At 37.7% G+C, this 13765-nt stretch overlaps 1 protein-coding gene across 1 annotated transcript in view; it reads right to left on the reverse strand.

Moving 5' to 3' along the window:
- MYO3A (myosin IIIA) overlaps positions 1–13765 on the reverse strand; it is a 271870-nt gene that overhangs the window by 72689 nt on the left and 185416 nt on the right. Inside the window, 1 exon segment of the mRNA XM_017870799.1 lies at positions 12404–12551. Coding sequence (XP_017726288.1) covers positions 12404–12551 — 148 coding nt within the window.

Here is a 13765-nt window from a genome sequence, read left to right on the forward strand (position 1 = left end):
TCCTCCTCCTCCTCCTCCTCCTCCTCCTCCTTCTTCTTCTTCGTTTTTTTGAGACAGAGTCTCACTCTGTCACGCAGGCTGGAATGCAGTGGCACTATCTCGGCTCACTGCAACTTCCACCTCCTGGGTTCAAGTAATTCTACCTGCCTCAGCCTCCCAAGTAGCTGGGATTACAGGCACCTGCCACCATGTCCAGCTAATTCTTTCATTTTTAGTAGAGACGGGGTTTCACCATATTGGCCAGGCTGGTCTTGAACTCCTGACCTCAAGTGATCCATCTGCCTCAGCCTCCCAAAGTGCTGAGATTACAGGCATAAGACACTGTGCCCGGCCTCTCCCTTGTTTTTCATTGAATTTTGAGTCTGAGTCATGAAGTGGCACAATGGCAGGAAAGCCCATAAAAGGTGCACCTCTCCAGCTACAGCCTAAACAACAAACTTAAATATTTAGGGCCAAAGGGCCATTCCAGGAGAGATTCAAGATGACTACATTGAGCCCTCAGACTTGCACAGCAGTATGGAAGGGTGGTCACCATGGGCTGAGAGAGGCTGCAAGCGTCCACATGGCTTATAAATCAGGTGCAAATTTAAGTACAGATTACTCAGTACAGATGAGTAATACAAAGAAGGTTCACTTTCATCATTTAGGTCTCACCTCCTCAGAGAGACCTTCCTTCATTTTCCTAATTCAGCAATTTCCCTTCCTTAACTGGTCACTCTCCATGCACTCTACCATGCTCTGGGGTACCTCTTTGTGCATCAAGCTTTTCTGTATTTTCTATTACATCTTAAAACTGAGTAGACGATCACATGGTATGAACATTTTACAGGCTTCTGAAACGTGTTTGTAGATTGATTTTTTTTTTTTTAAGACAGTCTGTTGCCCAGGCTGGTGTGTGGCAGCGTGATCTCAGCTCACTGCAACCTCTGCCTCCTAGGTTCAAGTGATTCTCCTGCCTCGGCCTCTAGAGTAGCTGGGATTACAAGCATGCCCTACCACGCCTGGCTAATTTTTGTATTTTTAGTAGAGTCGGGTTTTGCCATGTTGGCCAGGCTGGTCTCAAACTCCTGACCTCAAATGAATCCCCCACCACACCTCAACCTTGGCCTCCCAAAGTGCTGGGATTACAGGCATGAGCCACTGCTCCCAGCTGTAGATTGATTTTTTGAAAGCTTGCAGAAACTTCACTGTAATCATAAACACTTCTAACTTGCTGCATCCTCACAAGCAATGAATATTTTCATTGAAACATTTTTAATCCTTTGGGAGGCTGAGGCGGGCAGATCACCTGAGCTCAGGAGTTCAAGACCAGCCTGACCAACATGGAGAAACCCCATCTCTACTAAAAATACAAAATTAGCTGGATGTAGTGGCTCATACCTGTAATCCCAGCTACTTGGGAGGCTGAGGCAAGAGAATCACTTGAACCCAGGAGTTGGAGGTTGCAGTGAGCCGAGATCATGCCATTCATTGCACTCCAGCCTGGGCAACAAGAGTGAAACTCTCTGTCTCAAAAAATATATATTTTAAATCTATTTTGATGGGGAAATGGTAGCCTATTGTTGTATTTGCATTTCTTTGATTATGTATTTACTTAAGAGGATAGATTTTGGGAGAAATAAAGTAGATACATGCTTAGCACATACTACATACTTAATGTCTGTCAACCATTATTAGGAGTATTATTGTTTTGAAACTAGATAATAAGAAACATGTCATGTTTTGGACTCAGAGGCTTCCTTACAGCATCAGTTGTTGTGATGTTGCTGAAGATTTGTGAAGCTAGCAGTCAGACAGAGTTAAATGAAGAGAAAGTCTCCTGGACTTTCTTGAAAACATCTTTGGTGTCAGGTTCACATTTGCTCCCTGGTCTCTTTCCCATTTGCTTCTGTGTGTCCTCTTGGTCCTGTGACTACATTCTACAGGAATCCATTAATGAAGCCGGCATTTGAGTGACTTTCCTGGGGAAATCATCCTCTTTAGTGTTGATCTCAGTGGACTGACTTGACAAGGGCAGTCACAACATCAGCTGTGGCTTCTGCAGCCCTTGCCTGCAGGTCTAGACCCCTTCCTTGTCAGCTTGCTCACACTGCTTCTGTTGCTCTTGCATTGCCTCTCTGTGGCATACAAAGTAAGACTTCTCTCGCCTTTCAATAATATGAGTAATTTTGAAGAAAAACGTAAGCCCCAAGCTTGAAAATTTTTGCTTCTGTCACCATGATGATGATATTATTATCATAACATAATCTTATCAGAAGGTTCTTGAGATATGACAAGCTACAGTCTTCAAGTATTCCTTAGAATTTGACTTTAAACAGAATTCTAGAACATTGTTAGAAGTCAGATCTCTAATAATAAAAAATGCAGTTGGAAGACCTAAATGAGGTACCATTCGTTGGGAAGATGGACTCGAATAATGGTGAACTATCGGGGAACTTGCCCCAGTATTTCAACGTAGGTTCTTTCTATTTTCCATAAGTGTTGGCCAGCTGAGAAATAAAGAGAAAGAGTACAAAGAGAGGAATTTTATAGCTGGGCCGCCGGGGGTGACATCACATATCAGTAGGACCGTGATGCCCACCTGAGCCTTAAAGCCAGCAAGTTTTATTAAGGATTTCAAAAGGGGAGGGGGTGCAAGAACAAGGATTAGGTCACAAAGATCACATGCTTCAAAGGGCAAAAAGGAGAACAAAGATCACATGCTTCTGAGGAAACAGGACAAGGGCAAAATCAGAAACTCCTGATAAGCATCCAACAAAGATCACAAGGCAAAGGGCAAAAGCAGAATTAGTGATAAGGGTCTATGTTCAGCGGTGCATGTATTGTCTTGATAAACAGCTTAAACAGCGGAAAACAGGGTTCGAGAGCAGAGAACCAATCTGACCTCAAATTTATCAGGGTGGGATTTTTCCCCACCCTAGTAAGCCTGAGGGTACTGCAAGAGACCAGGGCGTATCTCAGTCCTTATCTGAACCGCATAGGACAGACATTCCCAGAGCAGCCATGTATAGACCTCCCCCCCAGGAATGAATTCCTTTCCCAGAGTATTAATCCTTGCTAGGAAAAGAATTTAGCGATATCTTTCCTACTTGCACGTCCATTTATAGGCTCTCTACAAGAAGAAAAATACGGCTTTTTTTGTCCGACCCTTCAGGCAGTCAGACCTTATGGTTGTCTTCCCATGTTCCCTAAAATCGCTGTTACTCTGTTCTTTTTCAAGGTGCACTGATTTAATATTGTTCAAACACACATTTTACAATCAATCTGTATAGTTAACACAATGATCACAGTGGTCCTGAGGTGACATGCATCCTCAGCTTACGAAGATAACAGGATTAAGAGATTAAAGTAAGACAGGCATAAGAAATTATGAAAGTATTATTTGGGAACTGGTAAATGTCCATGAAATGTTCACAATTTATGTTCCTTTGCCGTGGCTCCAGCCAGTCCCTCCATTCGAGGTCCCTGACTTCCTGCAACAGTGAACTATTTCAAATCTTTCTGTTTCCTTAGTTGAAGTTCCAAAATTACCCAGGTCTAGGATAATTTAAAATATAGAATAACCTATATTTCTAGTTCACAAATAACTTTAGCACTCAGAAATGAATATTTATTGCCCTTCCATGTACTACCTAAATCTTTAAGAATCAACAATAATTTTATATTTTTATGTAGTCTCATCACTTACATCAGTACACACCAGACCAATCAACCTGTACTTACTGTGTGGGTCTTATTTTTTTTTTTTTTGAGACGGAGTCTCGCTCCATGGCTCAGGCTGGAGTGCAGTGGCACGAATTCCGCTTACTGCAAACTCTGCCTCCTGGGTTCAAGCAATTCTCATGCCTCAGCCTCCTGAGTAGCTGGGTACGGACGCATGCTGCCATGCCCCATTAATTTTTGTATTTTTAGTAGAGATGGAGTTTCACTACATTGGCCAGGCTGGTCTCAAACTCCCAGCCTCAAGTGATTCTGCAGACCTTGGCCTCCCAAAGTGCTGGCATTACAGGCACGAGCCACCATGCCCGGCTGATCTGTACTTAGTGTGTTTTTATTTCTTAGCACCAATCCAGATAGCAGTAGATGAACACTGCCTAAGTAGGCTGACTACGTCCTCATGTAAAGAACAGACAGTTCTGGAATAGTCTTCTCCCCACTCCCCCTGACACACCACTTCATCATTTTACTACAGGAGAACACTTTCTACTACCTTCTGATAGTTTTATGCAAGCCCGAAGTTTTAAAAAGATTCTTCCAAAGTCACCAATTGAAGTGATTTGAGTACTTTGGCTCGTGACATCTTTTTTTTATAAAAGGCTGGTACATGCAGTGACAGGGAACACTTAGTTATTTCACAGAACTTACACCTGGGGAACAATGTCATAGCCTTCTCCAATAGACAAGTTCATCATTTGACACTGCTCCGCAGTTGTAGATATTTCAGAACGGGGAAATGTTAATAGCTGGTATATATGACCCTCAATATTCTCCTGTATTTCTTGTTTTCAAGTCATAAATCAGTATCTCTTTTATTTTTATAAGTTTAGTCCACTTTTTTATGATCCTACCCATTTTAGGTCACGGGAGGAAGAATGAGATTTATATCATGAGATGGCACTGGTAATTCACCTGCGTTTGTGATGCTGTCTTTGTACAGATCACTGCAGAGGATGTGATATACTCAAATTCCAGAAATGTTCAAGCAGTGCCTACTCTGTGTGTGGTTAGGGGTAGGTGGGGCCGGAGAAGGTAGAATTTAAAGATCAGAAAGATAGAGTTTCTTTTCTTTTCTCTTTTCCCCCCCCCTCTTCTCTTCTCTTCTCTTCTCTTCTCTTCTCTTCTCTTCTCTTCTCTTCTCTTTTCTTTTCTTTTCTTTTCTTTTCTTTTCTTTTCTTTTGAAATGGAGTTTTGCTCTTTCACCCAGGCTGGAGTGAAGTGGACCCGATCTCAGCTCACTGCAACCTCTGGCCCCCAGGTTCAAGTGATTCTCCTGCCTCAGCCTCCCGAGTAGCTGGGATTCTAGACACCCACCACCATGCCTGGCTAATTTTTGTATTTTTAGTAGAGATGAGGTGTTGCCGTGTTGGCCAGGCTGGTCTCAAACTCCTGACCTCAGGTGATCCACCCTCCTCAGCCTCCCAAAGTGTTGGGATTACAAGTGTGAGCCAGTGCGCCCGGTTGAGTTTCTGTTCTTTCGGGCATGGCAAAGATGCTCTCTGCCTTTCCATTCCAACCCTAAAGTCATGTCTGAGATTTCTTTGCTTGTGGCTGTATTCTCCTTTTCAGTTATTCCACCTTCTAGTTCTAGTTCCTTCCTGTGAGTGGTCTCTAGCTGTCATAACCCTTGCTGGCCTCTGCTGCCAGCCTCAGTGCTCCCTGGGATTTCCTACCTTCTTCTATCCTGCCTTATGTTGATTCTCCTTGGCTTTTCATGCTAAGACTGACCTATGCTTCTTTTCTTTCCTTCTTTCTGATCCAATATAAATAATCTAATAATTAAATAATTAATAATTTATGATTTAATAATAACCCATTAGTAATCTAATAGATTATTCCAGTAAAGTAATCTTCTGTGCAGAAGAAAAGGGTGCTCCTATCTATTTAGAAAGAAAGAAAAGAAGGAAAGAGCACCTTTTTCTTCTGCACAGGAGATTACTAGATCCCTGGTCCTTGCTTACTTGTTTGTTCATGAGAAAAACCATGGATAGCTGTCAGAAGCCCCTTACTCTGGTCCTGGTTTCATTTCACTGTCCTATAACCTTGGGCAAATCACAGTTGAAGAGAAGGAGTCATTTTAATCAATGAAATATAGATAATCTATTTAGGTTTCTTCTAGTTCTAATATTTCAGAATGCACAACTGCTTGGATATGTCATGAAACTCAATGAATAAATGCAGTTAAGACTGTGGACAGAATGTTTGCAACAGGAAAGAAGCTACATAGACACATGTAGTCCCTGAAGTCTGTATTTTAGTAAAAGAACTCCTACTCACCACTGCTCAAATGATTGTGCCTATTCATGGAAACATTGCCCAGGGTAGAGAGAAACCATTGAGAAGAAGTTGCTTATTCTAACCATTGACAGAAATCCTCCTTTGTCAAACAGAAAGATTTTAAAGGTTGAAAATCTAAGATTTCTGTAAGGGTGTTACCAGAACTCAGGATGAACTGAGTATGTTTTACGTTTATTACAGTGGAAAAAAAAACTTTTGCCACTTTTCATTTTGAAATAATTTAAAACTTACAGAAAATTTCAAGAATAGTACAAAGAACTCCCATGTACCCTTTACATGGTGGTTATTCCATAATTGTTAATGCAGCATCATGTTTGATTTTCATTCTCTTTTCTATATACACATATTTTAATAACACTTTAATGAAATAACTATTTTTTTAAATTCTAAAAAATGGTGATAATACATATCCTGTAAAAATGTGAACTCATTATGAAATAAGATTTATGATTTGAAATCTATTTCTTCCTGCATTTTCTATTCAAAGCTGATATTGATGATCCTGTTAGTTTTTACGTTAATGTTAATAGCAAGTCACAGAGAATGCTGGCCATCATTAACTTGAGATGATACAAGTCATTAATTCAGAATTTGACAAATAACCTAATGAGAAAGTATTTTGGATACTTCCTAATTAAATATTCATGTTTTATTTTACATACATTTTATTAAAATTTGAAGAGATGAGTTTTAGAATATTTCTCCCTTAGCAGGTTCCTTATTCAGAAAAATATATATATACTAATGCATGCTAAGATGAAAATTCCAATTTAGTCACTTTTTGTATATGATACCTGCTTCTCAAAACCATTTAAGAGATGTAAAGGATTTTACAGATTTATATTGTATTAATAGGTATCAGCTTAGAATAAGGAGGCATTCGGATTAGAAATTCAGAAATACAGTGTTGTATATATTAGGATCTCTTTCACCTTAAACTATTTTTCCATTACTGTCATGTTTAAATCTCTACCAAAAAATTGTATTTTGGTTTGTCAACAGTATGCTCTAATCTCACATGTAGAAAATGACAATACTATCATATGGATCTAGGCTTCTAACTATGTATTTCACTGAGAATTACTTTTTATCAAAACTTCTAAAAATTTAGCCAGGCATGGTGGTACACGCCAGTAGCCCCAACTACTCAGGAGGCCAAGGTAGGAGGATGACTTGAACTCAGGAGTTCGATACTACAGTGAGTCTTAATTGTGCCACTGCACTCCAGTTTGGGCGGCAGGGCAAGACCCCAACTCAGAAAAGGAAAAAAAAAAACCCAACTTTTAAGAATATCATTAAATTATCAAAATAATTATGTACCACAAATCCCTACATCACATTAAAGGTGTCGACCAAGCTTCACCAATGAAAGAGAAACAGACTAAGTGTGCTACGCAGCTGTTTAGCAGGGATGAGGAAAACAGAGCCAGAGAGGCCGTCTGTGAAGCCAGAGGGAAAGAAGAGCAACAGGTCCACAGCCTGGAGTTGCTGCCAGGGCCCCGACACACCTCCAAACACCCAACCACGTGGACATCAGCTGCCATCTTCAGTGTGTGAAACTTTTAAGGAATATTTAAATGTGGTCTCAGACAATAACCTAACACTTGGTCAAGCACTTAAAAAGGAAGATTTGTTGTATTAAAGGCTTCACAAATGTATTTGGCTGCTTTGATGCTTAAAGGAAATGCTTATCACTTGGAGAGCTAAAATGGGACAAATGCTACCATTTACACACATATGACTTAATAGGCAAGAAAGTTGGACTTAAACTTCACACTTTTGAGCAAAACAATGTGAAGACCCTGATAAGGGTTTGTTTTTAATTGTCCATACATTTTAAAAAATCAGATGACTGGTTATTTTTACTTTATAATGTAAAAGTTTTGAAAATGTAGGTATTTTATATTAAGTGAATTTTATTCTTTGTAATTGCCACAAATTATGTGTTGGAGCCCACATTTAAAATCTCAAACACTGTAAACTTTAGGATGTGAACAGCTGGAGATGACAGTCATACACATTACTTTCTGCAAGAGAAGCCAGAGCCATAATTGCAGTTACTGTTTCCACTATGTGCTGTAAATAGTTTCCTGCTTCTAAAACGACTTCTGACATTCAGTTCTAAACCCATGGGTGCATGTCTAAATGATGCCTGTAAAAGCTCATCCTTCTACAGAAATAAATAGTAATAGCTCATTTTAAAAACAAACTTTAGTTCAGTTAATAGTCAGATGTGCTGCTCTAATAGGTGAAGAAAGCTTATCCAAAATACAAATAGGCACATATAAAGAAGTGGAGTGAATCTTCAGGATTCTAGAACAATACTCTGTAGCATCATACACATGTTTTAGGTGCTCACTGGCCCTTAAGAACAATGGCATTTGTTCCAATTCAAAGTCATGCCCAGGATTGACCAGTCCTTTGTGTGTGCTCTCCTTGATTTGAAGTGTAAACTTCTAGGGAGCAGGGATCATTTCTTTTGTATGTTCTATACCACAATGATGATACCACAGTGCAAAATTAAGACAAAGGACAAAAACCACCACTATAGCAGCAGCATGAGAATACTTTTGATAAGGTATGTACATTTCTCATGCGGGATTCTAATATGAGATAGGTGATTCCAGAGAACTTCAGCCCTTATATCACAGTTTGATTACTGTTGAGCTCCCTTTCCCATGAAGAAAACCAGAAAACAAACAAAACCGAAACCTTGGCTATATATTTATCGTGGAAATTCAGTGTGAAGGCTATTGTGAAAAACATGCTTTCCTTCTTGGAAATGGGATAACTGCCATTTGAGCTGCAAACTAAAAGCCTCTCAGAAAATGGAAGTTGACAGTGTATGACACAATAATGGTGTACGAATGTAATAGCAAAGGCTGAAATATGAATACTACATTCATGGAATTGACACAATCAAGAGTAAATTATATACTTTTCAGCTGCAACTCATTTAGAAGAGTTTGAGTCTTAAATTTTAAAATAATTACAGCTCTACTTCTTGGCTGATCATCTTCTATTTGCAGGATGGGGACATAGATTACCATCTAATTTTCAAACTATTGTTTTCAGATACAAATAGTATCTTTAGATTTTATTAAAATAAATATACATAAAATTATTCTTCTAGTACTGGGAAACTGTAAAAGCTTCAAATACTATGAAATATCAAACTCCAGAAAAATTTTAGGAGCTACATATTTTACACATAGAAAAATAATGCTTCTATACACAAGCTCTCTTAACATTCTAAATATCTAGATAATAAGGAAAATAAAGGGATGCAAATTGGATGCTCCAGGTTGTTATTAAGAGATTCTGAGGCATATAGTAACTGTCCATAGGAAAGTAGGTTATGAAGAGAAAGGAGGTACAGCTGCCAGTGAGTGGATAATAGAAATTCCCGGATTTAGGAAAACGTTTCAAAAATAATACAAACAGTTGGAAACAACTCCAAGAAACATAAATAAAACTATCTACTCTGCATGCTATAGATTAGGTCACCATTATAAATTCTTTCACTAAAAATATTTAATTGTAGTTTATTGATTTTTTTTAATGGAAGGCAATGTGAAAATGATATTCAAAATACCTTTGTAAATAGCTTTGCTGGAGTGTCCCACTCTCTATTACGAATACACTGAAATTGGACTAAATAGGAAAACACTTTCAGCAGACTGTTATTTATGTTCTAGTGTTGTAGAACTGTCAATAAAAATAATGTTTATTGTTTTAATTAAGAACAGAAGTGCTTCACCTGTAAAGGTGCTGCCCAAGGCTTGTGCTGAGATCTGGCCGGATCATTTGTACATCTCATGAAAGTGAGAACACTATTTCTTTCTGATAGACAATAATGGCTCTATTAAACTAAGGAGCTTTCAGTTAGGTCAAATCTGTGATTATATTCGACCAAAAAATGTAGACCATGACTTTAATTCAAGATTTAATAGCAGTTTCTCATTTACAGAAATTAGTGTAAGTGTGCTCTGTGTCTGTGATAGTTAATATATACAGTTAGTTAGCTTTTCTCAGTTACATTTTCAGCCTTCACCTGGGTGTTAGAAAGAAAAAACAAGTACACTCACGTGTTAAAATCAAGAGAGTCATTGACTAATTCTGCATCTTCTGGATAACACATTCATCAATCTGATCATACTCAACTGCCAATGTCTATTTCATAAAATTACGAAGCAGAAATTCCTAGGTAGTTACTCTAGGAAGTCACCTGAAAATACTGGAAATTGTTTTAATTCCTCAAAGTGCTTTGTATAATCCTAGTTGAATTAGTTGAATCCTAGTTGGATTCTAGTTGAATTTTTTTATTTTGTTGGGGGAAATTTTGAGTTTGTTTTATTTTGAAATCCTCTCAAGGATATCTTAAAGGGCTTTATAGAATAATTGTTTAACAAGCCCATAGACAAAAGAATTAAGAGCATTGGGATCATGAATGAAATTCAAGGGTAGCAATCAAAGCAACTTGTAGGCCAGGCTTGGTGGCTCACACCTGTAATCCCAAAACTTTGGGAGGCTGAGACAGGCAGATTGCTTGAGCTCAGGAGTTCAAGACCACTCTGGCCAAAACAGTGAAATCCCATCTCCACGAAAAAAATGCAAAAATTAGCCAGGTGTGGTGGTGCATGACTGTGGTCCCAGCTACTTGGGAGGCTGAGGCAGGAGGATTGCTTGAGCCCAGGAGGCGGAGGCTGCAGTCAGCCGATATCGCCCCACTGCACTCCAGCCTGGGTGACAGAATGAGACTCTGTCTCAAAAAAAAAAAAAAAAAAAGCAATTTATAAACTGTAACATTTTATAAAAAGTGAAAAGCAATAATTATTGAAATATCTGTACCTTGGTTAAGGCTAAAACCAGAGTCTACCCAACCACCAAAAGAACAACAGAGGTCTTCCAATGCAAGTCAGTAACTCATCAGATGAGCAATGCATGGGGATGCACCTGGTCCCCATAAAGTTGGCAGTTCTGATAGATCATATCAAAAAGTTCAAACCAAAAATTTTGTACTTGTTTTGGTCTCTGGCTCAAATGGATGCTGTGAGTATTGTGAAGCATTAAAGCAGGGCAACATTAGTTTAATTAATACTTATTGAGCACTTGCTACACGTCAGCCTCTAAAAAGACAAAAAGAATTAAGACACAGTATCCTAAAGGAGTTTACAGCCTAGTGAGAAAGACAAAAATGAACTAATGACTGATGAGATGAGGAAGGGCTATTCCAGGGGAGTTGGGGAGGTCAGAGCCAGATACGCCTCAGTGTACCAGATGGGGAAGGAAGAAACGCAATGCAGTGAGTGCTGAACGTGCTTTCAAGGAGCTTGGCTGTGAGGGGAAGAGAGAGGACCATGCTACAGAGATAAGCAGAGTGTAAAAGGGTTTTGTTTTTTATTCTGTTTGCTTTTAAGATTTTAAAGAGATTTCTTCACATATCTAGGCTATGAGAGGGCACCGATGGAGAGGAGTAGAGAAGGAGACAAGAAGAGGGAGAGAGGGAGAGGGAATTAATATCTGATGGAACATTCTGGGATAGATGAAAGAGAGCTGAACAACTAGATACGATCTTAAATTTATGTCTTCTTTTGGCTTAAGAAATGTCAAAATCGCAATGTTTTATTTTGTGACCACTGTTTTCAAAATGTAATTCCAAAATAAATTCTTAAGAAGCCTAAATATTTTGAATAAAATGAAGTTCATGTACCTCTAATTTAAATGCAAAACAATATAATATTATTTGAAGGAGACAAATGATATATTGGATGATATTAAATATGACTCTTTTAGACTTAATAAAGTAATTAAAATATTCTTAGTATTACAGTTCATCAAATGTGATTTAAGTAAGTCTGATTTTTCTCTAAGGAGGAATATTTTTTGAAGTTGATTCATAAATTACACATTGTACCCTGTATAAAATTATCATTTCGTGGCATTTGCATCAAACCTATTATCTTATATTCTGTTGCCTAGCTACTGGAATTCTGAAGTTTAATGGCTTTTAGATGGATATTGAAATTTTAAACAGAATTTCAGCTTATGTAGTCTACAGAAAGAAAAACTGTTGGACACATCTGTTTACTTAAATTTTCAAAGGAAATTTCTTTGTTTACAAAGGCTCAGAATTGTAAGTTTTGGAGAAGAGTGTACCGATTTTCAATGGAGGACATTTAACATCACATATGAAGTCACACTAAATTCACGCCAGTTTTTTTGTTTTTATTTGTTTTTACTATGGACGTGGAGATAACAAAATCTTTTCTTTATCTTTCTAAAATGTTTAAGGCTTTAAGTCTATGGTTAAGGTCCTGCTTCATTTGTACAAGTCTGCTTATAATACACACATGCATGCATCTTTATAGTAAGTACTTAGACTTACCTGTTCCCATGCAAACACATGTTGATTATAATAATACTGAATTTGTTCATTTGCAATGTTAATGCACAGCTGCTCGAAGGAATTTTTTTTGAAATTTTCAAAGCCAAATATATCAAGAATGCCAATGCTCAGCTCATCACCATTCCCACTAGAAGAATTGAAGAGGCATTATTTTGAGTTATTTCCTGAAGAAGTAATGTAAAACAGGGAATCTTAGAGTTACCATTTGTGATTGAGCTAAGAAACTACTATAAGAACATACACTTAGAGTGAAACTTTCTTAACTGAAATAGTTTCTCTCCATAGCACATAAAGATAATGGCAGATATTGATTTTTATATGAAAATGGAACAGCATTTTCCTTGAACTATAGAAACTACTCCGATACTGTTATATACTGAAACAAAAGAAACTTTTTCTTCTCCTAAGAACAAAGTCACAGGCTTGAGTGAGTCAGGAATTACAAGAACAACCTGCATAGCAATTAGAACACGGCAAAATATATTCAATAAAACTGTCCCAGAAAAGCAAAATTCTGTTTAAAAGGTATAGTTTTCATTTTAGGAGAACAATTTTGAAAATCTTACTTAAAAGATCTTAATTATTTTAAAGAATTGTTATTTGTTTTGGATCATTTGCTCATAATTTTTTAATATAGAACAAATGGCAACCTGGAGAAAGATACAAATACATAGGGATTATTTTTACATTTAAATACTTTAAAATACAATTAGATTCTGTTTTACAATTAAGTATTTCAAATACTGTCTTTTTTACTATTGGTTAAAAGGTTTACTCCTCCCCAAAGAAATATATACATTGCAGAGTTATGCTGATGTGAATTTTTAAAAGAAAGTACAAAAGCTTCTCTTTGTGTTTATCATTTAGGTATTCCAGGGTTACACTTAGTATTATGTAAAGGAGTGATTTGGAAATGACAGCAACTGCACACTGTGAGCTGAAGGACCCGCCCTACATTTGGAGGAAGCAACTGAATTCAAAATCCAGGCTGCAGAATACTTTAAATATGTGCTGGGATGGACAAAAGGAAAGCTATCTGAGTATTTCTGAAAGTTCTTCTTTTGAATAATAATGCTGTATTATTGTATGAGGCAAGATGTCTAGTTAAAACTTATGCTGGTTTAGTAAAGATTATTATCCTTTTACAATCTCTTTGCCCCACAGGATCCCACAGAGATAAATATTTAACTCACTGCATAACAAAGTGTTAGAGACAGGAGGGACCTTACAAATAATCCAGTTCAGAGATTCTTAAAGTAGGATCTGTCAATGGCTTTCAAGAGGACTGGAATCATAAGTGTGCAATATTTTCGTGGGGATATAGAAATATATCCAGTTTTA

Source organism: Rhinopithecus bieti, unplaced genomic scaffold (genome assembly GCF_001698545.2).
Source record: "Rhinopithecus bieti isolate Rb0 unplaced genomic scaffold, ASM169854v2 scaffold_5022, whole genome shotgun sequence".
NCBI classification, from domain to species: Eukaryota; Metazoa; Chordata; class Mammalia; order Primates; family Cercopithecidae; genus Rhinopithecus; species Rhinopithecus bieti.